The 23,168-nt window shown below is 43.4% G+C and overlaps 1 protein-coding gene across 1 annotated transcript in view; it reads left to right on the top strand.

The window, feature by feature from the left end:
- The window catches only part of KIT (v-kit Hardy-Zuckerman 4 feline sarcoma viral oncogene homolog), a 57,809-nt gene extending 49,105 nt beyond the window's left edge, over positions 1-8,704 (top strand). The window contains exons 17-21 of the mRNA XM_014945486.1: positions 1,243-1,365; positions 4,135-4,246; positions 4,344-4,443; positions 5,096-5,201; positions 6,338-8,704. Coding sequence (XP_014800972.1) covers positions 1,243-1,365; positions 4,135-4,246; positions 4,344-4,443; positions 5,096-5,201; positions 6,338-6,463 — 567 coding nt within the window. The 3' untranslated portion in view covers positions 6,464-8,704. The remainder of the gene's footprint in view (positions 1-1,242; positions 1,366-4,134; positions 4,247-4,343; positions 4,444-5,095; positions 5,202-6,337) is intronic.
- Positions 8,705-23,168: the final 14,464 nt, after the last annotated feature.

Here is a 23,168-nt window from a genome sequence, read left to right on the forward strand (position 1 = left end):
GGGATAATTCTCTCATTAAGCACACGGTGCCTTAATCACAAGACTGGGTTTCCTCCAATGGACAAAGTCTTTATTCAATGCCAACTGCACTGATTCTGGAGGAACAAGGCATTGACGTGCTGGATGCTTGGTGTTCCTTCACTTTACTGTTTCAGTGCAGTTGTGCTCTCCGCTTTAACACATGCAAAGTGCAGAATATGTTGGACCAGGAGGTGAATGAGAGTCCCCTGAGGCAGCAATTGTCATTAAAAATAGTTCCTCCTGTAAGCATGCAAAAGAGACAAAGATCAAGTTGCTTGTGCAACCTGCAGTTATTTTCTGAGTTTGATTTGCATAACTCTTGATATTTTAAGTAATTTTTTGTAGGGAATTCCTAAAGTTGTTTATTTCAAAGAAAAATTGAACGATCTTCAGCTAGTTTTCAGACTGCCTGCGGACTATATACCATCAGTATGCTCTCCTTTCCAGATGGAAAAAGAGATAATTTTGTTGGAGAACTACCTCCGTTCCCCACAGTTGTGTACAAAGAGAGACAGCTGCTGGAAAACTCCGGCACCCTTCTGGAGCTGCAGTTACAGACACGTGCACACACTTCTCAAGTGAAAACTGGAATACGAGCTAGCTAGGTCACAGAACACAGGACTGTTCATTGAAAGATACTGGCATGTGAAAATTTCCAGTATTTTCAGATGCTTATGAAGCTCTCCCAGCTACTTAATTATTCAGGTCTTTCAGAGGAATATTTCTGAAGTGGGATTCAGTTTTCAGACTTGTGTGCTTTGAAGTTGTTACCGTAATTTTCCCTCTTTTCAGCACTTTTCCCATAACCACAATAGTTATTTAATAGAATATTGAAATTATTTCAGAAACAAACCACTTCTTCCCCTTATTTGTCCTGTATTAGGAAAGAAGCCAGTGATTTTTTTTGATCAGAGGAAAAGTACATTAAACTTTAGCTGAAAACATGAAACACTGGAAAATTCAAAGTGACTGCAAGCATTCTTTTTCTAAAATAAATGAAAAGACAACCTTAACCATGTGGATCAATGTCATGATAGTAAAGATACTACACCGGAATGTTTAATCTTCTGAGTAAGCTTATTAACACATGGCTTCATTATGACTTTCAGCTTGACATAAAATGCATAATGCAGTAAGTTATATAGCTAAGTAAACATGTAACCAAGCAACAGCCTGTTATGGATATTATAAAATAACTTCGTTTGTCTGTTTGTTATTTAGTGCATTCATAGGGATCTGGCCGCAAGAAATATTCTTCTAACTCATGGTCGAATAACAAAAATCTGTGACTTTGGCCTGGCAAGAGATATAAGGAATGACTCAAATTATGTGGTCAAAGGAAATGTAAGTATATGTGATACTTTATCCACCTGTTTTAAGTTAGGGGAGTTCCCGTTGTCTTGACATGCAAAGAAAAGTCTGTCTTAGATGGAAATCTGGATTTCCCAATTCTGGTGTATATCCGTGCTGGTCAGGAACATGAGGAGGGGCAATTCCTGATGTAGATGCGGGCGCTGACAAAACCCTTGGTATATACATGCAGTTAGACTGGAAAAGACATGCTAGTATCTGAATGTGTGTTGTAGTGGCTGAGATGGTTTTGCTGCAGCACCATAACACCCAGTCTTTTTGTTTTATCTGAACATACTAAAAGTTACAGTAATTGCAAGTTTTGCCATCGGAATATTCTAGTAGCCCAATCCTAAATATAATTATTTTGAAACTTTTTCTCTGGGCATTGCTATATTTGTCCATTACTGAAATAGTTTATTCTAAAAATACCTAAATAATCAGGGATTTGCATCCTGTTCTTTGCTATAAAGCATCACTCAGACAACAGAAACTGGATTCTGAAATGTGAATTTATTGATTAGGGCAGAGCGGGAGGCAAAAATCTCCTCCTGTGTGTAACTTAGAGCTTTAACTTGCAGCTGTAGTTCAAACCCTGTAACAGGGTTGGAACAAGACACTATATTTTGATGAGAACAGTTTAAAACCCCCTATGTAGAAGCGTACCCATTACACTGGTAGGTACTAGACCTCTGTGGGGGTACAAAGACACTTTGAAGTGATGCAGATTAACTTGGCAGCACTCAAAGTACGCTTTAAAGTGCTAGTGCAGTAAAAGGAGCCCTACTACAAAAGAAAGTCGAGTCTGTCTGTGGTTAAGCGGGAGAAGTGTGCTACGAAACACAGGTGTAGACTTCTCAAACTGATTTGCGCTGCCTGGACTGTTGTAAGTCAACGTCAGATACATGCAGCCGTCTGCTGCCTTCAGAATACGCTTGTTTTCACTTGCACTGTTTTTCAAAGGAGAGAAGATCCATGTTCAGTGAAGCAGCTCTCCTCCCTGGCCCCACTGAGTGGTCAGGGGCTGGTCATTCTTTAGGGGCTTGACAACACACTAACCAAGGGTTGCCCATCCAGGCTTTGGGCAAGCTGTTCCACACCTGAGCACCTCCCACCAAAGTGTTTTTTCCATGCTTGGTTAACCTCAGTCACCTTAGGTGTCACAGAATCACAGAATGGTCGGGGTTGGAAGGGAACTCTGGAGATCATCTAGCCCACCCCCCCTGCCAAAGCAGGGTCACTTCAAGTAGGTTGGACAGGACGCATCCAGGCTGGTTTTGAGTATCTCCAGAGAAGGAGACTCCACAACCTCCCTGGGAAGCCTGTTCCAACTGAAGATATCTGGGATGTCTTTGCTGCTTTGCCGTCACCCAGCGGTCCCTGATGTCCCATCATCCCTATTTTAGGCTATGGGAGAGACGGGTTTATCAGCTTCAGAAACAACATTGGTACCAGCCACTGGGTGCTTAGAATTGAGGTTAGGGAGCAATGGGAGCAGAAATAATTCAGGAATGGCTGTCCTGGCAAAATACAGAGTGGCATTTCTGTCAGGAGCTGTTTGACCAGTCCAGGCTCCTGGGAGTGGGAAGTGCAGACCAGCAGCTTGGGAGGAAAGTGGGCAGTAAATCATGAACGAGGCTACCCTTCAGGTTTTCTGAGTTGCCTGACAGTAGGATTTTACATAGCCTGAAAGGGTCAGAGGAGGGTAGGCCGCAGCTGCCTGGGAAGAGAGGAAACAGTGGCTGCAGGAGGCGTCTGGTTGCATCTGGCCTGACCGTAAAGCAGATCAGGAGTGCTGGGGCATCCCTGGCCGTGGGCTCTGCCAGGAGGCATTGCTGCCGACAGCATCTGAGGGCTTGGCCAGGAAGAGTGTTTGCTCTCTGGGTTGTTCAGGAAATAAACAACTCTGGTTGCCTCTCTGGTGAGCTGGCCCATGGCAAAGGCCTCCACCGCCTTTCTTTTCATTTCCATTGACCTCTTTCTCTGTTGTGTCTCCTTTCCTTACAAGACATCAAGGCTCTTCTCGATAGCGTGGTTGAAATACATCTTTGGGCATATCATTGCAAGACCACTTAAAAGGAAGAGGACTGGTTTCTCCCACAGTAGGACAAATGCTTAGGACAGAAGCCTGACCAGCTCCAGCAGTCAGACAAGGAAAGGGCAAAGCAGGGAGAGGAAGGTGGAAGCAAATCCAAAGGATTTCTGTGCCCTTTCCTCTGCTCCAGTTAGCATTCCCAAGGGATGTCTGGCCCCACACAAACTGAAAAATGTCAATATATATTTATTTCATGTGAATTTTCATTTTTTTTCTGATACACTGAGAAGCTAAAGCAGAAGTCTTAACTGTTGATTAAAGCCTTGAAGCGTCTTGGCTTTGTGAATCTCATCCCTGTGCCTATGGGAGCCAGTCCATGGAATTAGATTTGCATATTTGCATAAGGAACCATACCGTGTTCATATATATTATTTTGCTCTGACTTCCTGCTATCCCTTATAAACAAGACAGAAGGAATCACACAGTATACAGAAAATTAGAGTGTGAGGAACTGCACGACTTTGGTGGACCCACAGAAAGATGGATCAATAACCGTGCAGCACTTGGAGACTCTAAAATACTGAGATTGCCATTTTTGGTTGGATACTCCTCTTTCTTGATTTAATGAGCATTTAAACCTCATAAGAAGTAGAAAAGGTTACTTTCATCTTGTAAATTTTGTATGCCTTATGTCCATTATCTCAATTTATTCCCTTTTCTCTGGATAGGCTCGTCTTCCTGTGAAGTGGATGGCACCTGAAAGTATTTTCAATTGCGTCTACACCTTTGAGAGTGACGTCTGGTCTTACGGGATATTACTTTGGGAGCTCTTTTCTTTAGGTAAGCTCCTTCAAAATCTGTACTTCAAGGGATTTCACTTTCATCTTGGTTCTACTGCAGATGCAGGCGTCACGTTGCTCACCTGCTCTCTCAACAGGAAGCAGCCCATATCCAGGGATGCCCGTGGATTCCAAGTTCTATAAAATGATCAAGGAGGGATACAGGATGTTCAGCCCTGAGTGTGCACCCCCTGAAATGTAAGTGAGCGACCAGCATCTCTGATCACCAGATATTGGCAATGATGCAAAGGAAGGGAAGCTTCCAGACTTGTGATAAGGATCATTGCACTGCCCCATTGTCTTTTTTTTTTTTTTTTAAGTTCTTTTCACGCTTTAAATAATTCATGTAATCTAACTACCGGAACACATGCTTGTGTTGTTACAAGCAATGAAATGCACTCACGCCTTGTACCATCTGATCGCTTTGTCATGGCATCTGCTCCATGTCAATAAATTATTGACAGATCACAGAACATAATTAAAAGCTTTTAATTCAGAAAAAGCAGTCAGTGAGATGTATCACCAGACTGTACAGCATCTGCATTTGTTCTGTACTTCCTGACAGCAAGAGGACTGGCGACTGATCTTCTTCATGAGCCATCCCTACTTCACTGTTTTGTAAATGGATTGGTACTTAGCAAGCTGTCAAACTAATTCCAGAGACTCTCATTAGTATTGAGTCCTTCGTTTCACAAGCACAGGTGTTAGCAACAGTATTTCTATTCTTAAAAGTAATTTGAAGAAGGTAAACTGTGAGACTGGGTCACACTTTTCTGACAAATAGTAACAGAGGCAAGATAAGAACTCAGGATTACCTCATCAGCAGTACTTAATGTCAGTATTTTTGCAGGTATGACATAATGAAGAGTTGCTGGGATGCTGATCCTTTACAGAGACCCACGTTTAAACAAATCGTACAACTGATAGAGCAGCAGCTTTCAGATAACGCCCCTCGGGTAAGTTATGGATCATCAGTATTTTGGAGTTAAAGCAGTTTCAAGCAAGACATTAGACTAGAGCCATGAGGCACAAAGATTTTGGGCACTTCATTCATTTTCCATTATTATTTAGGTAGCTTTGCACTGTAAGTTTGCGTGGTAGGAATGATGCCTGGGCTACTCACTTCTGCTCTGCTTTGCCATTAGTTGTCCAAGCCCATACCTGAAACAAGCACCAACTGAAGAAGACTCTTTGCATGGTTGATGATACTCACTCAAAATAGACCTGGCACAACAATTTTGGTATTATAAAATGCAGTGGTACTGCATAAATTCATCTTGAACTATGAAAAATTCTATTCCAATGGGAAAAAAATCTCAGAAATGAAGTATACTGAGCTTTTATTAGAAAAGCTTTCTGGATGAAGGGGTTGAGCTTTTGGTGCTCTTCTGCCTCTTCTCACTTGCTTCTCCCAGTTCTATTTATATCCCCTTGGAGGTATGTCGTGACAAACCATGTTCACTGCTCTTTCAACTGCTCCCTAGTAAAAGCTTTTTCTGAGAGGGTAAGTGGACAAAACAGTCCCAAGAAAAAGTGGAGGCACATCAGAGACTTGGATTTTCTCTCGCAGTAACATTATGTGTTACTGGAGTTTAAAAAAGTAAGTTTAAAACCTGGTTTAAAAATAAAGCTTCCTTTTACCTTCTGGATGCCTTGTCTGGGCACCGAGTACATGGCTTCCTGACAATTTGAGAAAAGAGGAAACTGAAAGCTGCTGGGGTTCGATTGCATCCTGTAGCGTATTTTTGGCAGGTGCAGGCATTACTAAAACAAAAACAAGAATGCAAAGGAAATATTAGTGAGGCTTCTGGGGGAGTTTTAGTAATAGCCCGAGCTGTGTTTATTCAGGCTCAGTTGAAATTTCGTGCGCAGTTGGAAGCTGCGGTGTTTCAAATAACTGAGATTTGACTCTTCAAAAGAGGAGTTAAGCCCAAGACCCTTTTCAAGGGTCTTTAGGTTTGCGAAGAAACACCTGAGTTGGGTTTCTTCCTTAGTGGTGTGTAGTACACAGCAGGAGAAGGCTAGGAAAGAAGAGCTTTCCGACTACGTGTGAAGGCAGCACAGCATTGACACTAGTTTTTGGCTTCTGCAGGTTTATGCCAACTTTTCAACTCCACCTTCCAGTCAAGGAAACGCTCCCGATCACTCGGTGAGGATTAACTCCGTGGGTAGCAGTGCTTCATCTACTCAGCCTCTCCTGGTACGCGAAGATGCCTGAGTGGCATCTGGAAGAAGAGGAGCCCAGATGTGTTAGCTGTTTGTATTGTGCAGGGGGTGAGAGAGTGGACGACTTCAATAATTTCTCTTACTTTTACTCACTACTACCACTGTGTAGCTGAAACGTTGTTGTAATGCTGTCCTTTACCACACACTGTTACACATAAACTTAATCTGCTGAGCACGGTTACAGGCATCATTGCAATGTTAACTGAAGCTGTATATATTTTGCTATATTGTGTGTATTTGCAGTAGAGAGCCAGATCTGAAGGAAAAGAAAAAAAAATACAACCAACAAAAGAAATCCTGAGCCAGGGTGTGGAACAAGATGACTACATATCAAACCAAATCTGCAGTGATCCTTCTCTGGATCCATGCCTGGAAAGTGTACGGTCATTTTCTAGTTAATCTTGTTTTACTGAATTGAAGAAATAAACGAATATGAAGCTAATGGCTTTGCAAACCCCTTTCCACATCCAGCCAAGCCTGAGAAGCTTTCCCAGGCAGGTATCAGAGGTTGAAGGCCAGCAAGGGTGCTATATGTCCCTGGGCCAGAGATGTGAAGGGACCAAGATCCTTCCAAAGTTGGTCTGCACAGCAGCAAACCCTCCTGGGAGCTCTGGGGTTGGAACCAGAGGAGGGGTGAAGAGAAGGAGGGGAACCAGAGAAGTGGATCTTCTTCCCACCCGTGCTGTCAGCCTTGCAGACTGGTCCTGAGGTTTCCATGGGTATATGCACTACTTCCCACTGGCCCATTCCCTGCTGGGGACGGAGCTGCCCATCGCTGGGTCTCACCTCCCCACCGAGCCTGAACTGCTCCCACACCCCCTGCCTTGGGAGTCCGAGGGCTTTGATGCTTGTTTTGCTAGTAGTTACGTCCAGAAGTGTTCACCAAAGATAGGTGGGTCCTGCCAAGTTGGTCAAAATAGAGGAGGAGGGCTGCTTCCAGTAAACTGTGTGTCTGGAGGAGAGGCCGTTTAACGAGTCATCTTATCTAAGGGAGAGCAGAGGAAAAAAATTCCCTCCTGGGGGCCCTTTCTTTATCTTGTCCTCCCCAGGTGAATCTTTCCCACAGGCAGGCTTGGATAGTGCTAACTGGAAAGGGCTATTTTCCCCCACCCCGAGTCGTTTCATCTTTCTGTAGTAGTACAGAGATCATAACGAAGAAGAGCCTAACTGGGAAGCGCTGAATTTATAAATGGGATAAAAGAAAGAATCCCTTCAGTCTTGTTTGCTAGACGTGAGGCTTTGGGGTCAGTATCTGTTGAGCCAAGGGTTGTGCTCAAGTATCTTCTGAACCCTTTTTTTTTTCCCATCGGAAATTGCTAATTCTTTTCTTCCTTTGTTTCTGTCCCCTAGAAATTAGTAAAGGCATCGAGAGAAGCATTTATCAGAGGCAGAGTACTAGTTGAGTACCTATTTATTTACATTGCACTTAAGCACTCTGTAACTTATACTTTACCAGGATTTTGGTTGAGTTTACATGCAGTTTAAACGTGTAAGTAACTGCCCAAATGCAAGGTAGTTGTAAATACACACACTGGTAGTATATTTTGGGTTATGTTGAATACCAGCGCTCCTTCTATGACTGTGCATTTGGTTTATTGTTACAGGAATCTGTCTTTCAGAGTTAAGTCAAAAATTAGCCATTTGCACTGAACTTACTTAGGCTGTTGCACCTTTCCAAAGTTAGCCAGTTGTTTGGAGGCATTCTTATGCATACTTGTTGTTGAGCATTTTCAGTTTAATGCTATAAAAGCTCTTTTCGTAACGTGTTGGCTTTCAGAGCAACTGTAGACAAATTAGTTGTTATAATTATAGATGTCTCGGTACTTTACGGACACTTAGCTGAAAGAGGTTTGGGTTTTTTCGTTCTTGAAATTTATATTTTTATAATTTGGGGATTTTTGAAACTTATTTTGCAATGGCTTGGTGTTTTGAATGGGTTTATGCATTGTTTTTGTAAATATGGAAATGTAGCAATAATGTCCTTTTGACTATTCTCAGTCCTTGAGTCTCAAAAATATTTTTTTATATATATATATGCAAAAACTATATGTATAAATATGTAAGTGTTTGAAAGTTTATGAAACACTTATGGATATGTTGCTCGGTTGTAGAATTGCAGTTCAGAAAAGTTCAAATAAATCTGTAAATATGTATTCAAATGCTACCAATGTGTACTATGTTAAGAAGGAATATTTTCATGTAAGTCTTAATAAACTCTTGGGTTGAAGCAAAACCTCAGTGTCTGGCCACGCAGAGCTCAAGTCCAGCATTCTGAAATGTTCTTGCAAATGTGTGCCAGAAAACCCTCATGTTTATTTGTTATGAAAGTTCTTTACCTGTGAATATATGGGACAAATACTTGGAAAGTCGGATGCAGCTTTATTCTGAAAAAAAAATTGCAGCTTGACGATTGATCCTGTAGACTGTTGGTGCAGTCTGTATGTCATGAATAGTATTTAAAATGGAACAAAGATATCTCCTTGTTACTCAGGGTATGGTTGCAGAGGCAGTTGGAGCCACTCAAAGGTTGCAGTGATGCTGAATACTCCGCCTTTGCTCAAACACATGGACACGTATGCTCTCTTGTCCCCTCCTGCACGCTGGCCGGGAAGACAGCGTGAGGTACGTCTTTCTGCTTGGGTTGGGAGGTCATAAAGAGACAACGTGAGGCTTCCCTTGGTGAGCAGGTACCTTGCGTCTTAGTGGGAGACACTCTGCTTTAATTACTCCAGGTTTGAAACCGGTGACTCACCTGGTCACACTTGTTCCTCTGCTGCATGATGGTCTGCATCAGCATGGTTGGTGCGTGGTCAATAGTAGGTGCAGAGCACATAAGCAAAAGTTTCTAGAACTGTCCTACCAAAAATCTCCTCATAGGAGAGACAAATCTTGATGGTTCTGGTCCATAAACATTTCTGTTCTGTCAAAAGACTTTCTTGGAGAGCTCCCCTTCTTCAGAGTTTCATTTCTAAAACAGTTTACTTATTTTTTCCTTCCCTTTTTTTTTTTTTTTTTTTTTTTTTTTTTTTTTGCTTCCACCCAGGCCTTGGCTCTGTTTGTTAAAACTAATTAAGGAAATTAAAAACTAATTTCATCAGGAGCCAGTAGGTGCAAGCTTTGCCACAATAAGCATTGTCATAGTTTTTTAATAATGACTCAGAAGATACCAAGACTGTGGCTGGTTTTCAACCATTTTTTCTCCTGTCTTGTTCACCTTTTCCCCTGCCTCAGTCAAGCAAAGTAGACTTCATGCTGAGGCATCCCAATAGCTGACTTGGTACAAATAATTATGGAATTCTCATTTAGCATAGCCAAAGGAGCTATTTCATCTGTGTATTCGGTTAGCACCTCATTAATTTTATTTTCCTGAAATGTTTCCCCTTCTGAAGTAACCTAGAATACAGCATCTCTGCTTTCTAAAAAAAATCTTTCTCCTTTTTTTCTTACTACAAGGCATGCAATGATTACCACCTCCATCTCTGTTCATGGTCACATGGACCATTTCCCACTGAATAATTGTCTTGAGCTGGTTCTAAGCAATAGCTCACATGGAAAAAGCACATCAGGAAGGCATTTAGGAAATAATTTTTACTGTGAGGGGGACTGAACACAGGTTGCCAAGAGAGGTTATGGGATCTTCATCCATGAAGATACTCAAAAAACATCTGGACATGGTCCTGGACAATTGGCCTTGCTTGAGCAGGCAGGTTGGACCGGATGACCTCCAGAGGTGTCTTCCAACCTCAACTCTTCTGTGATTCTGCAATCAGTGAGGGCACTTTGGAGAAACTCAGCTGTAACGTTCACTTGGCCAGAAGTAGAAAAGAAAATCCCACCCTTGTACTGAACACTATAGAATGATTCTCCCTCTGTTCTATTTACTAGCTAAATAAGAAAATACTTGGAGGCTCTGCAGGAGAGAAGAAAGATTGTGGACACACTACATGATGTTAGTGATCGGTATCATATGCATCACCACCACCAGATTTGTTTGTTTCTCATTCTCCTTCACATCTGTATAGGTCTTTGGGGAGGTTGTAAATGGGGACATGGTGCACTTGGCCAAGTCACCAGGGAACCATCAGTCACACCCTGGATTGAAACATTCTCAGCAATAGCTGGAGAGGTTGGACAACAGCATCCTTGACTCTGCTGCGTTGTAGGCTGAAACTGAGAGAGTGAAATGTTTCCCTCTTCCTGTACATGGATTAGGAAACCACCTGCTTGTCCTGCGGGGAGGTCTGAGTCCCAACAGAGGACACGGAGCAGTTGCATAGACTTTTTAGCCCCTGGTTTAGAACCGAAGCTATAACAAAAATAAGAAAACCTACTCCGCAGTTCTGTTGTTTCCAGAAACTTCTGTAACGGTGAATAATGGTTACAGATGACCTTCAATTGCCATGTTTCCAGAGCACTAAATTCTTAAAGGATTATTCCCTAACTAGTAAGTTTATGTCCAAAAATTGCTGTGAGGCTATTTTTTCTGAAAGATTGTCCATATTTCGTAAATTGATTATCAGTCGCTCTTTTTGGTGAGAACCATTATCTGTCAGCTGCCAACCAGGCAGCAGAGATGATTTACTCACAGCGGTAGCTCTAGAGACTTGTTTTTTTCTGTCCATGCCCTGGAAATCATTTTAGCTAGGCTGTGACAAGCAGTAGAAACCAGCTGACCTCGAAGGGCCTGTTGGGCTTTGAGACATCACTGTGACCTCCTCACCAAGCAGTGTCAGCACCATCAGATAAGGGGGTTCACGTGGCAGGTTTTACGCTATCAGCCCATCAGGTCACCACACAGGAAGGCACAGCGTGTAGCTTTCCCTGTAGATCAGTACACATCAGTGTGTGGTACAGGTTGCCCTCGAACTTTCTCTAGTCACAGAAAGTGCAAAATAATCTTTGCCTTCCCCCAAATATGGATATTTTGAGGAGTACCAGCACCAGTGGCTGGCTGTACTTCTTCTGTGAATTATGCTGCATGTGCTTTTGGCTTGTTTAACTATGGTTATGGGGCGGGGGGCCTTGCTCTTGATATGTGGTTGTGGGAGGCTTTGCTGTGGTCATCCAAAAAAAACAACACTTGAGCACTCACTTTTGGTGACTGAAATTGGAACAGGCTGCCCAGGGAAGTGGTTGAGCCGTCATTCCTGGAGGTATTTAACAGACATGTAGATGTGGTGCTGAGGGATATGGTTTACTGATGGTTTTGTAAGTGTTAGGTTGATGGTTGGACTTGATGATCTGAAAGGTCCCTTCCAACCTGGACGATTCTATGATTCTATGAAATAACGTGTGACATTTTACTTGCCTGCTCAGGGTGGGAGGAGGGTTGCTGAGCAGGGCAGCCAACCCAGGTCTAGCTGTCTGGTGGGGTGGGGATGAAAGGAGTGAAAGACATTCCTCAAGCCTCCGGCCCATTCAGTGAATTAAAATAAAATTTTAAAAGGGCAATAGCAACCTCCCAAATGCTGTTTTTGGCATTTCCTCTTTTGAGTTAAAATAGCAAAACAATTCAAACTCAGTTTTGAGATGAAAACATTTCTGTATTTTCCCCTTTAGTCTTTTTTCATTCAAAACTTGTTTGCATTTTTCTTTTTTTGCTGAGACCAAACATTAGCTAGCCATGGTGTTCCAGAAGTTAGTGGTATTTGGAAATTTCCAGAGTTCTTGTGCAACGTGTTTTGGGTTTCAACTCTGACTGGTAGACAGGATGTCTCTGAACCAAAGCACCAAAGGAAAGACTTCTCCTTGGACTAGAAACAACAGATCAAAACTGGCAATTGCTCCACCAAAACCAGTAAGCAGTTGCACGGCCCCCTGGTTCCCCACGGGGAGCCTTGAGTTGCTGCATTGCTAAGAGCAGCAGAAACATGAGGAGGCTCTTCTGCTGGGTACCAGCACGTAGAGAAGCCCAGCAGCAACAGAGAAGGAAACACTGGGTTTATCCCTTTGTAACTCAGGCCTGCAAAGGTGTCCTTCTCATCTCAGTGTTTGCAAGTGGCTTCATTTTGAAGGAAAGGAGGGAAATTACTGGTGCAAAATGTTTCACCTATTCAGGCTGAGAGAACTAAGACACTTGAAAGGGGGGAGAAAATGAAGTATGTTTTAGAATACCTTCTCTTTTAATAATAGAAATAAGCGTTTGTATAGCATGTTTGTCAGCATCCTTTGAGTTCTCTTGATGAAACTGATTAAGTTAAAATCAAATTGCTTCACTACAATTAGTTACAACTCATATGTATTATAGAAATCATTTTGGAAATTTTATTCTTTTCTTTTAGAGCTTCTGGCACTTTGGGCCATGGTGAAAGTATGCAAGTAGGAGCACTACTTGTTACCCCCCCCAAGGAAATTAATATAGTCCCAGGATTACAATTATTTTTCAAACCTCGTGGTTGAGCCACTGGAAATTTCAGAGGCCTGGGGGGCATTGTCCCGGAGTGGTGATGGGGAGCTGCTGTGCACCCTAGGTTTCAGGGAGGTAGCTCCAGCAGCAGCCCAGAGGACACGGCTGCCTGGCGCCTTTCTCCATCCCCTCCAGCCATCCACTGTCGGCTCCTTAGAGGCTTCCTAGGATTTCTCAGGCTCCTTTGAATGGCAGCAGTTGTTTGGCTTTCCCTTGTTAAAGTCGCCGCAAAAAGGCTCAAGCTGATTTTGGCCACTTAAGTGGCAAAACAAACCAAACCAGTATTTTTTTTTAATCATAAAAATATTATTGCAAGATGCCCCCAGCGACTGCGTGTTGCCCTGTGCTGCCTGAGCTCTGCTGCAGGGTCCCTGCAGGGATGGATCAGCAGGACCCGGGGCAGCAGGAGCCCTGGGACTCTGCCATGGGGACCAGCATCTTCTGCAGCCATGGCCCTGGGCTGACCAGACAGATTTTCTTCACGTGGCACTTCCAGGGTCAGGGAGGATGTCTGCACTATATCTCACCAGCCCCAAAAGACACCAGCACTTGGCAGGGGACGGGAATGTCTCTAGGATTGGTAGGAGCTAAGCCAGAGGATTTGCCTCCCAAGTGGCTGCTGTTACTTTACCCCTTAATCCCAGCAGGAAGCACATTACCTGCTTCCCTCTGTCCCAAAGAACTGGGAAGGAAAAAAACTATTTTATGGTCTTTAATGCTTGCTTTTTTATTTTATTTTATTTTTTTATTGCTGCTTAATAAAGTTGCCTCGCCAGCCTCAGACCTTGCTGTGTTTAATATTTTTCATTTTTCTATGAAGGTCTAGCAGCACAAGACTGGGGAACATCCTGTTTTTAGGCAAAGTGCTCAAAACCTCTCCCCGGCAGAGGGGAGGCTCCGGCTCCCTCCCTGGGCTCTGTATGTGTGTAGCTGCAGAAAGGACTGTTCCCCCACAGAAGCCCCTCTGGCCTCCTCTTTAAACGGCTTTAGGAACAAATCTGCCTTTAATCATCTCCGTAAGCTATTGTTGCAGTTACGTAGGCTCCCCCGGCCGTGTGATGGTCATGTGTGCTGGTCACCACCCCGGCACTTCGCGGATCACAAGTGATGGATGGATTTACCTCCTCGGGATCAGGCTCTGCCCCGAGCAACGCCCGTGTGAATCACCATATGGCAGTGGTTTGGACCTGCTCTTGTCCTTTATTCAAAACATCGGTTCCTGCAGGGAAGGAGGGGAGGGAGGGAGAAGGCTGAAGGAGAACCATGTTTAGCCACAATTTTCAAGGCAGATAATTATTTAGGTCTAAATACATCACACCCGCTTTCTCACACTTCACCCTTAGTTCAGAGTTGAGGAGAGAAAAATACGGTCCTGATTCTGCATTGTATACTGCAGGGACATTAGTAATATAATTACAAATAGTGACGAAAATATCTGTTAGCAAGTTGGAAAGTAAGAATTTCAATCCTCTTTTTACCGTCTAGTATCTGGACAGTCCAAGGAGCCACTTATATTACAGGAAGAATATCTTAAACCACTTATACTGCAAGAGAAATATCTTCAGAAATAACACTGCAGCATCGCTGAGGGTATTTTCTGGCCTGAAGCCTGCAAGTCTTGCAGGGCAACACAGGACCGGTGTCACCAGCAGCCAGAGTGCCTGAAGATGTATCACCTTTTCAAGATTTCTTCTTCTGATACCGAAAAGCTCTCTGGAGCAGAGACTAATTTCCACCCAAGCCCATGGATATGCACAAATTAGGACTGTGGAGGAGTATCAGCGCACCTTGTTTGCCCACGCAACGCTTCTCCTTCCAATGGAAGACCAGATAGGAAAAGGTGGCAGTTTTATACTTGCGTGTGGCCAGTGTGAAAACAAAGAACAGAAAACCAAAAACCCTGGACCCCACTTGTGCTGTGCCATGAGATCGTTACAGTCATATGACGAGCTATCTATCTAGATTGTTTGGCACCCGAACTGTGATCTGTGGTTACGTACAAGCCTAACCACAGCGATACCTGCAAATATGGTTGAAGCTGATCTACAACATATCAGCTGGAGAAGGAAACGTCTCAGCTCCTTTGCACAAGGAACTTGAACAAAAACTGTTTTGTTTCTCCTCCGTGACAAAAAAACAGCCTCAGGGGCCCAGTGGAAGTTTTAGAAAACAGGCTAAAAACAGCTTTCCTACACTGAAGCTTTATTATTCTCTGGGACGGCTCTTTCTCCAGTTATAACTGCTAAAGAGCTTGACCATCACATAGATGGCTATTTTAAATTAAAAAGAGGAGTTCTTCTGGTGGCAGATTAAACTTGAATTACACGCTGTCACACATTTGTCTAGGCTCAAATTCGTATCAAAATACAAAATCGCATGAAGCATCAAGCAGTGGGAAGAAGAGGAGGGAGGAAAGCCAAGCTTGGCGATGTCAGAGCCGACCAGCTGGGCTGAGCCCAGGGATCTGTCTGGCAACTGGCTATGCCACCCATTAAATCCAGCTGAAGGTCATTTCCATTCAGTGGGGAGGGGAGGGCAGACTTTTTATAAACCCAGGTGGAAGGGGAAGCCAACACAGCAGCAGTTTGCAGGAGTGGAGGAGCCCTAGAGTAAGGCTGCGTTGTAAGAGCCATCCTGAGAATGTGGTCAGACACCCAACAAAGACCCAAAGCATGGAGAGATCCATCCTTGAAGCTTATCATCCACATAGACAAGTTACAGTGCTGCTGGGAGGGGGAGCAAACTCAGATGGAAGGGAAAAGACTTTCCCAGCACCTGGGAGAAAGTCAGGGCTCTCACACCTTTGGTGCTGCCTGCTCAGCCCCTTCCAACAGCAGCCACCATCCTTCAGGGGAGTCACCGTGAAGGGTCAACCAGCAAGAGCAAATGAAGCAAAACCAGGTAAGGCTGCGTTCAACATTTATATGGGCAAACAAAGCTGCAGATGGTCATTGGGAGCTTCAGATTCATGAGCTGCTGCAAGGGCTCAGCCTCCTTCCCTGGCTGTGTCCTGCTCTTCACACTGGGCTTGGCCCCAAGTCAGTCCCATGCTTCATGCTTGTCCTTGTCCTTTGTAACTCATGACAGTGACAGAAACTAATGGAAACAGGAGATTGTGCATTTGGCTGCTAACTCCAGCAATCTATGGTGCATGATACCGAAAATAGGGAAGTGTTAGAGATAGGTATGCTCTCAAGTGTTGGGTGTTTAGATAACTACCCCTACCTGCATCCCCATGGCCAGGAAGGAGGGATGGTCACATCCCCCACATTGTATGACCACGGGATACTTATCTAGCAACATCTGAGACTCCAGCCGCTGCCCTGGAAAAAGAATGCTGGCATTTAGCGTTGCAGTCTTGGGCAATGGCCCCATCAGCTGCTTCAGGGGGGGTTGGAGACAAGTCGCCCATCACACACACCTCGGGAATAGCTGCCTCATGGTGGGGTTGTGTCTCCTTAACCCAGCTGAGTGACTGGCAGTTGGTATCTTCCACAAATTTTATTTTCTAAGGCACTGAAAGTAAGCAAAGCCTTCTTCAAAAGAAAACAAGTCAAATATTTTCCTACTTCCCTGAGCAGTTTTGTGCAGACTTGATGCAGTTGGTAATGAGGTTCCAGGTCATTTCTTATTTTGGGTACCATCTGCTACAGTGGGAAATAACAACCAAATGTATTTTATAAACACCATATGAATACGGTTCATTTTGTCTAATAATGTCCAAATCCTCTCTCCCGGCTAAGTATATGCTGAACTTGAAAAGACCATTCCTGAACATCAGTACAGCCTCAGAAAGTCTATCACCTCCAAGCAGACACGCTCAATATAATTCTTTTGCAATAGATTTTAGCATTTTACCCCAAGTGTAGAAAGTGGGCTGTACAGGGCTGCTATGACAGCCAGCTATAAGTCTATGCATTATGACTTATGCATATTATGCATATTATGACATGACTATGCATGACAGTCTCACGGTGGAGACTTTACAAGAAGAAGAAATACTTCAGAATTCACGTTATTCTTCCACCTAACCTTTGCACAGCATTTTCCAACCTGCTGTTCAGAGGCCTTTTGTCATAAAAAAAAAATGTGATTTTTTTTTTTGAGGAGTCCATCAAGAGAACTGTTTTACCAACTGCCTGCAGATGAGACTTACCAAACTTTGCTAGACTGGTTGCCTCTAAGGATGCTCACTGTCACTAGGATGGCTCCTGCCAAAGCATCTTCATTATGTCCCCACCAGCACTTTCCAGCACCCGCCTGTATCCCTTGCGCATCTGCTCCCCTTCTCCTCCATGCCTGCCCCAGAAGTATGTGGTAAGAAGTATATAGGAAGGATAAAAGTAGATAGTCTAGATGTGCTGAGGGTTTGGAAGGCACAGATTCTGTCCTGTTTTGTCTGTGCAGCCTGAACAAGCATAGCTGGAAGCACAGTCACACATCTCCTGAGACAGCCTGGCCATCAGACTTACAACCTCCTTGGGGCTGGTGGCACCCAGCTCCACCACCTGAAGGAGTTGCTCCAGGGACAAGGCAACAGAGCAACGTAGGGCAATTGCATTGCTAATTTTCACTGGAAGGAAAAAAAATCTTCCTGGCAAAGAATAGTTGACTTCCACAACTGGCAGCAGCATAGTAATGTACCTTCCAGTTTTGTTTTTTTTTCTGCAACTGTAATTAATTGACTCCTTTGTAAAATTCTAGATCATGAATAATGAACTATATTAAATAAAAACAGGCCTAATACTGATGCCTATGCTGTTCCATTAAGGGTTTTATTGAAACAGAGGTAGTTCCCATTACATCTTGTTTAAAAAAGGTTTCAGTTCATGCTTAGACACAACACAAACTAGCATCTGGTCCTTTAGTAGGTAGGATTTTGTGCTGTGTCATTTGAAGATCCAGATTAAAAAAAAGAAGTATCATAGCTCTTGCTTCCCACTTTGTTTCCTAACCTACATCTGTCTGTTGTTCAGGGAATGGCAACCTGTGGCTGTGACTGGAGAAAGATCATTTAAGGGTTTTTTTTAAGCATATTCCACTATATTCTAAGATTTGAAATCAGGTAAATAATGACTACAAAAATAACCTCTTAAACCAGGCATTTAATAACTGCATAGATTACCTCTATTTTTTTTTTTAAGCTTGTTTCCCAGGATTTATCATTTTTATTGAAATCTTTTCCATGGTCTCATGCAGCAGAAGGAGAAGGCACCGTGGTGCAGCCGGGCAGGGAGAGATGCTCACAGGAGCAGGGCTGAGAGCAGGTCCTCCTCGCCTCCCACCTGAAATGTCATTTCTGAGCACCAACCTCTTCCACCTGCCATGCAGAGTCTCTTCCTGATGCTCTTATCTTTAGTCTGCATGCCATGACAGACCATACCTCTTGAGGGCATTTCCTTCTCCTTTTCCACCCCAGGTTCCCGGTTAGAAACTGATTTTGAGTAGCCTGTTGCTAACCAGATTGGCCGCTTCTTTCTCACATTTTGCTCTCCAGTGCAACATTGCTTTGTTTTCATTTCAATGTCTTATTCACAAAAACAAATCCTTAACAAGGTCATTCTCCTTCTTTTAGCCTGAGACATTACTTCATCTAATTGCAGCACCCTGAATGAGGATCTAATAAGGGGGGGTGAGTAGAAGGGAGCCCATTTACACTGCTGGCTACATCTGGTCACAACTCCCTTTCAAGCCCTAAATTGCCTCCTATCTCAGACCTGACCATGGTGAAAATACACTTGAATAAGGGAGAAGGCAACTATAAATTAATGTACCCCTTTCTATGCAAAAAATAAAGCACTTTGCCCATTTAAAAAAAAGTATCTAGCAAAACCAAAGAGAAGTTGTCAGACTTCAATAAAAAAATCAATGGTCTGTGGTGCGATTTGATTTCCACAGTCTCCTCCTTGGGGCAGCAATGCCTGTAGCAGGAGGCTCAGCTTCACCAGGGGATGTACTGGCCGTGGTGGCCCTTGGCATGATGATGGCTGTCTTCTCCGTGTGGGTTTTGCCCACCAGCAGCATTGTCTCCTTGATGCTCTTGCTGCACAGCACCAGACCAGGGGTGGGAAAGCCTCTTCTGGAGGCAACTTCACCCTTGGATAAGAGCAGCGAAAACACTCTGAAGCACTTAAAAAGAAAACTGGTCTGGACAAGGCCACCACCAAGTCTTAGTCTTCTCGGTATTGAAGCAGGTTGAAACTGTCAGTTCAAGGGTGACGACTTTTGAATACCTTAAGAAGAATTCCTTTATAACAACCCAAAAAGATAAGCTAACCAGCTGCAGATTTGTCCTGCTTTTTACTGTTGACTTTTTTCCTTTTCTTTAGGAAAAAAAAATCACAAAAGACAAATTTTTCTTTTTTGGTTCAGTACTTGTTTATCCCTAGATATATGTTTAGATTGTTCCCATTTTCAGGTCAGGTTTTGCATACTCCATCACTTTGCAAGGCATTACCCAAACCAGTTTTCAAATACATTTCAGCCCAGCCAAGATCACTACTTGTATTTCAGAGAATCATAGAATACCAGGTTTGAAGAGACCTCAAGGATGATTTAGTCCAACCTTTCTTGGCAAAAGCGGGGTCTAGACAAGATGGTCCAGAACTCTGTATAGATGAATCTTAAAAATATTCTGTATTATTATCTTAAAAGTGTCCATTACTATTATCTTTAAAGTTTCCTGTATTTATTTACTTTTATTTATTTATTTACTTATATTTATAACATTTGTTTTCTTATTAATTTACTTTATTGATTTACTTGTATTTATTAAGTGAAATAGGCACGTACTTAAAAAACATCCATAAAACACTGTCACGTCAGGGCAAGGAAGCAGAATCACCATTAAAGAAATAGCTCTGAGAGACAGGGCACATGTTTTCGCAAGTGTGTGTGTGAATGGGTATTCTCTGGGTGCGTAATTTGTCCGTTTTGGCATGGTATGATGCTAATTGCAGTGCGCTGAGTCCCCCGAACACGGACTTTGTGTGTGGATTTTTCCCTCCTGAGTATAAGACCATTTAGGCTGCATGTATTTTTAAAGTAAAATTAGATGCCTGCGGAAGGTTTACAGTAATTCACTTTCAATTTAGAGCTGTTTTTTGAACCAGAACAAATAGACGAGCATCTGTTGCCCTGAAAATGATACAAAATGTAGTCACAAGGCAAAAATCAAACATCTCTGAAAATGATTATTTTGGCTACATAATCAAGCAAGCAATTATTGCATTATCTACAAAGTATGTTCATACATTATTAATACATTTTCAGAGAAAAGGGTTTTAGTAAATGCAGGTTTTTTTCTGGCTTTTATGATACTCGAGACCCAAACATAATTCTAACTGATCGAAAATACTCCACGGCTTGTCATTTCCCAGTTTAAGATGCAGTTTGGTTGGGCATGAGAGACAGTAAGGAAGGAGCAGGAATAACAGAAGGATATGGACATTTGTGTAAGTGATTACAGACATCCTTCCTATGTGTCATGCATATCCCAAGCCAGAGAGCCAATTTTCCAGTGGAAAAGGATTTGATGAATGCAAACAGAATAGTGCACTGTGCTATATACAGGACATTGTATTCACAAGTTCAGATATACAACCGGGCAGGCATTTTTCACCGAGCACCAGAGTTTCATGTGATGCAGAAGGAACATTTTCAGAACTGGGAGAAGAGCCCAAGTGAGGTGCTCGCTGGCTTTGGATGTTCCGGGCTGTTGTGATTTTGCAAACTAATTCCCACCTTTGGATTAATTTCAGTTAATTTGGCCTGTCTGAATTAGTTGGGCATCCTGGCCAAGCTTCATCTCCCCCCCCACCCCCCAGTCTATTTCTGCAGCCAACAACGAGACGATTTCACCGTTTCTTGGGTGCTCACCCCGTGATGGAATGAATCACTCAAGCCTACAAAGCCGGCACTTGTACTGCCGAAGCTACGGGAGGTGAATCCTTTAATCATTAGAAGTTTCAGACAGCTTGTAAATGACTTCTGGAAATGGAAAGTAGGTTTGCAATTAATTGTGGGAAGTGAGTGTCACCTCAGCCCAGACATGACCGAGTTGGTTGGTCTCCTTGCTGAGCTGCATGCCATAATCTAATGCCACCAGCGGGAAGGGAGATCCACAGCCCGATTTCGGGACAGGATCTCTCTGCGTCCTACTCTACTTCCTTTTCTAAAAGGTGCTTGAAAGTGTGTCTTAAAATGCCAGCAGGAAATACTTGCGCCTTATGGACAAACAGCCCAGACTGCTTGGGGACTCATCAGTCAAGATTGTGCTTCAGATACACTTCTTTAAAAGAAAGCATAAAAGATCTGCCCAAAACTTCTGCTAGTGCCAGAAAGCCTCCTAGAAGTAAATTAATGTAGAGTATGTGCTCTGTGTGTATGTGTGTGTGTGTGAAAACATTGGCAGTCAGGCCTCGCAATAATTAGTTATACAAATTACCACTAATGGGTGGCAGTACCAAACGCCATGGGATAAATTCATCCTTGGCATGAGGAGGGGTGATTAATCCTAAATGCACCCTTGTGATATAGGTAAATATTATTATTACCCCGGTTTGACAGACACGGAGAGGTGGTGTTTTGCCCTTGGCAATTCAGCTTTCCAGAAGGCTGACTAACATAATTTATGGTGGAGGATTACGCTATGCTCTTTGGATGACATTTCTCATAACATCGCAACACTCTCCCGCAAAGGGATGCATGGGGTAGTTAGTGATTTTGGAAAGCTGATCCCCAGCTAGAAAATCCAGCAAGCAGGTTCATGCCGGAGTGCTCTGGAAAACCTTTAAATACACAACACGGCAGTGTATTTGCTGGCACAAACACCTCAGTAAGGAAAATTTGCTCTTCAACAACGGAAACTTTCTGAGTGTCTATTTTCCTTTGAAAATTCACGCTTTTGGTACATAAATACCAGCTCTGCTCAATGTTTGAGGTTTTCTATAAAGTAGTCCCTGCTGGGACTATAGGACTTTCCCTGCAGCACGTAAATCATGCAAACACAGGGCTGGAGTTTGTCCTCCTCCCCAGTTAATTTGCTGGTAAAGAAGGAGACTCAGTGGCCACCATCCCAACGCGCCTGACGAGAAAGTGCTGCTGTTGGTAGGTCTCCCAAGAGAAGGAACATTTTAAAGTCACTCCTCCAAAGATGTGCTATCCATAGCACGAGGAGACTTAAACCCTACACCATATGTTTAACATATAAAGGTTTCAACACATAGCAGGTTGCAGCTGGACAGGCAGATTGTATGTTGAAGGAATTTCCGCCCCAGCGATCTGTAAAGCCCACAAAGCTATCTGCATTTCCTATATGTTTTCATTCAGTGCAAAATAATTTTAGATGATAATAATAATCTGCTAGGAGACAGAAATCTAACTTTCTTGGCTAAGAATGAGGCTTGGGAGCAAACACGATCAAACAATCCAAATTGGCTGGAATGTAACCAATACTTTTGGTATATGTTTCTAATGCTAGGATGTTGAGGAAAAAATAGCATCTTATTACAAGACATAAACGTGAACAGCCTGAATTATGGCTGCACAATTTTTGCTTGATTACACAGGGAAAAAAAATAATTAAAAAAAATATATTTTCTATGCACAGTTCAAATTTTAATGGATCTGAGTCAAGGAGTTTATCCCTCACATTTTAAACTTCCTTATATTTTAGAATTACTCAAAATGTAAAAAATACAAACCGATGGTTTGTTTTCTCTGAGAACTGTTACTTGGGACCATTATGAAGCCCACAGGCGCAAATAGTCTTTGAATGCTTTCTTAGGGTGTATTCTTCTCAGGGTGTATTTGTGTGCACGAGGAGAGAGGGAGCAGAGGAACCCCCTGACCCAGGCGGTTTCAGTTTAGCCCCTCTTGCAAAACGTGGGTGGTTTATTATATTTTCGTCTGGGCGGAAAGGAAGCAAAAAAAAAAAGGCCTTTACTGGGAAAGCTGGGAGGGCTGCCCGTCCCGTGGGCAGCAGATGCTCAGGAAGCCCAGGCGCTGGTGCGGCTGGTGCATAGGAAGCTCTGCCCTCCCTGCATCCCCCCTCGCCCCGACCCACGGACCCTGGCCCCCCGGCCCCCTGGCCCCCGGCTCTTATCTAAGGTAGGCCCGGCTTCCTCGCGGCCTGCCGGGCGTGTGGCAACCTGCCGCTGTTGCATTGCATAACGGAGCCCTTGCGTAAGAGGATCTTAAGAAAGGATCAAATAATTAACAGCGATGAACCGCCACGGCGTGTTTTGACGATCTGAACCCAGACAATAGTTATTGGGGGGGGGGGGGGGGA

This window comes from Calidris pugnax, unplaced genomic scaffold (genome assembly GCF_001431845.1).
Source record: "Calidris pugnax isolate Ruff unplaced genomic scaffold, ASM143184v1 scaffold58, whole genome shotgun sequence".
Lineage (NCBI taxonomy): Eukaryota > Metazoa > Chordata > Aves > Charadriiformes > Scolopacidae > Calidris > Calidris pugnax.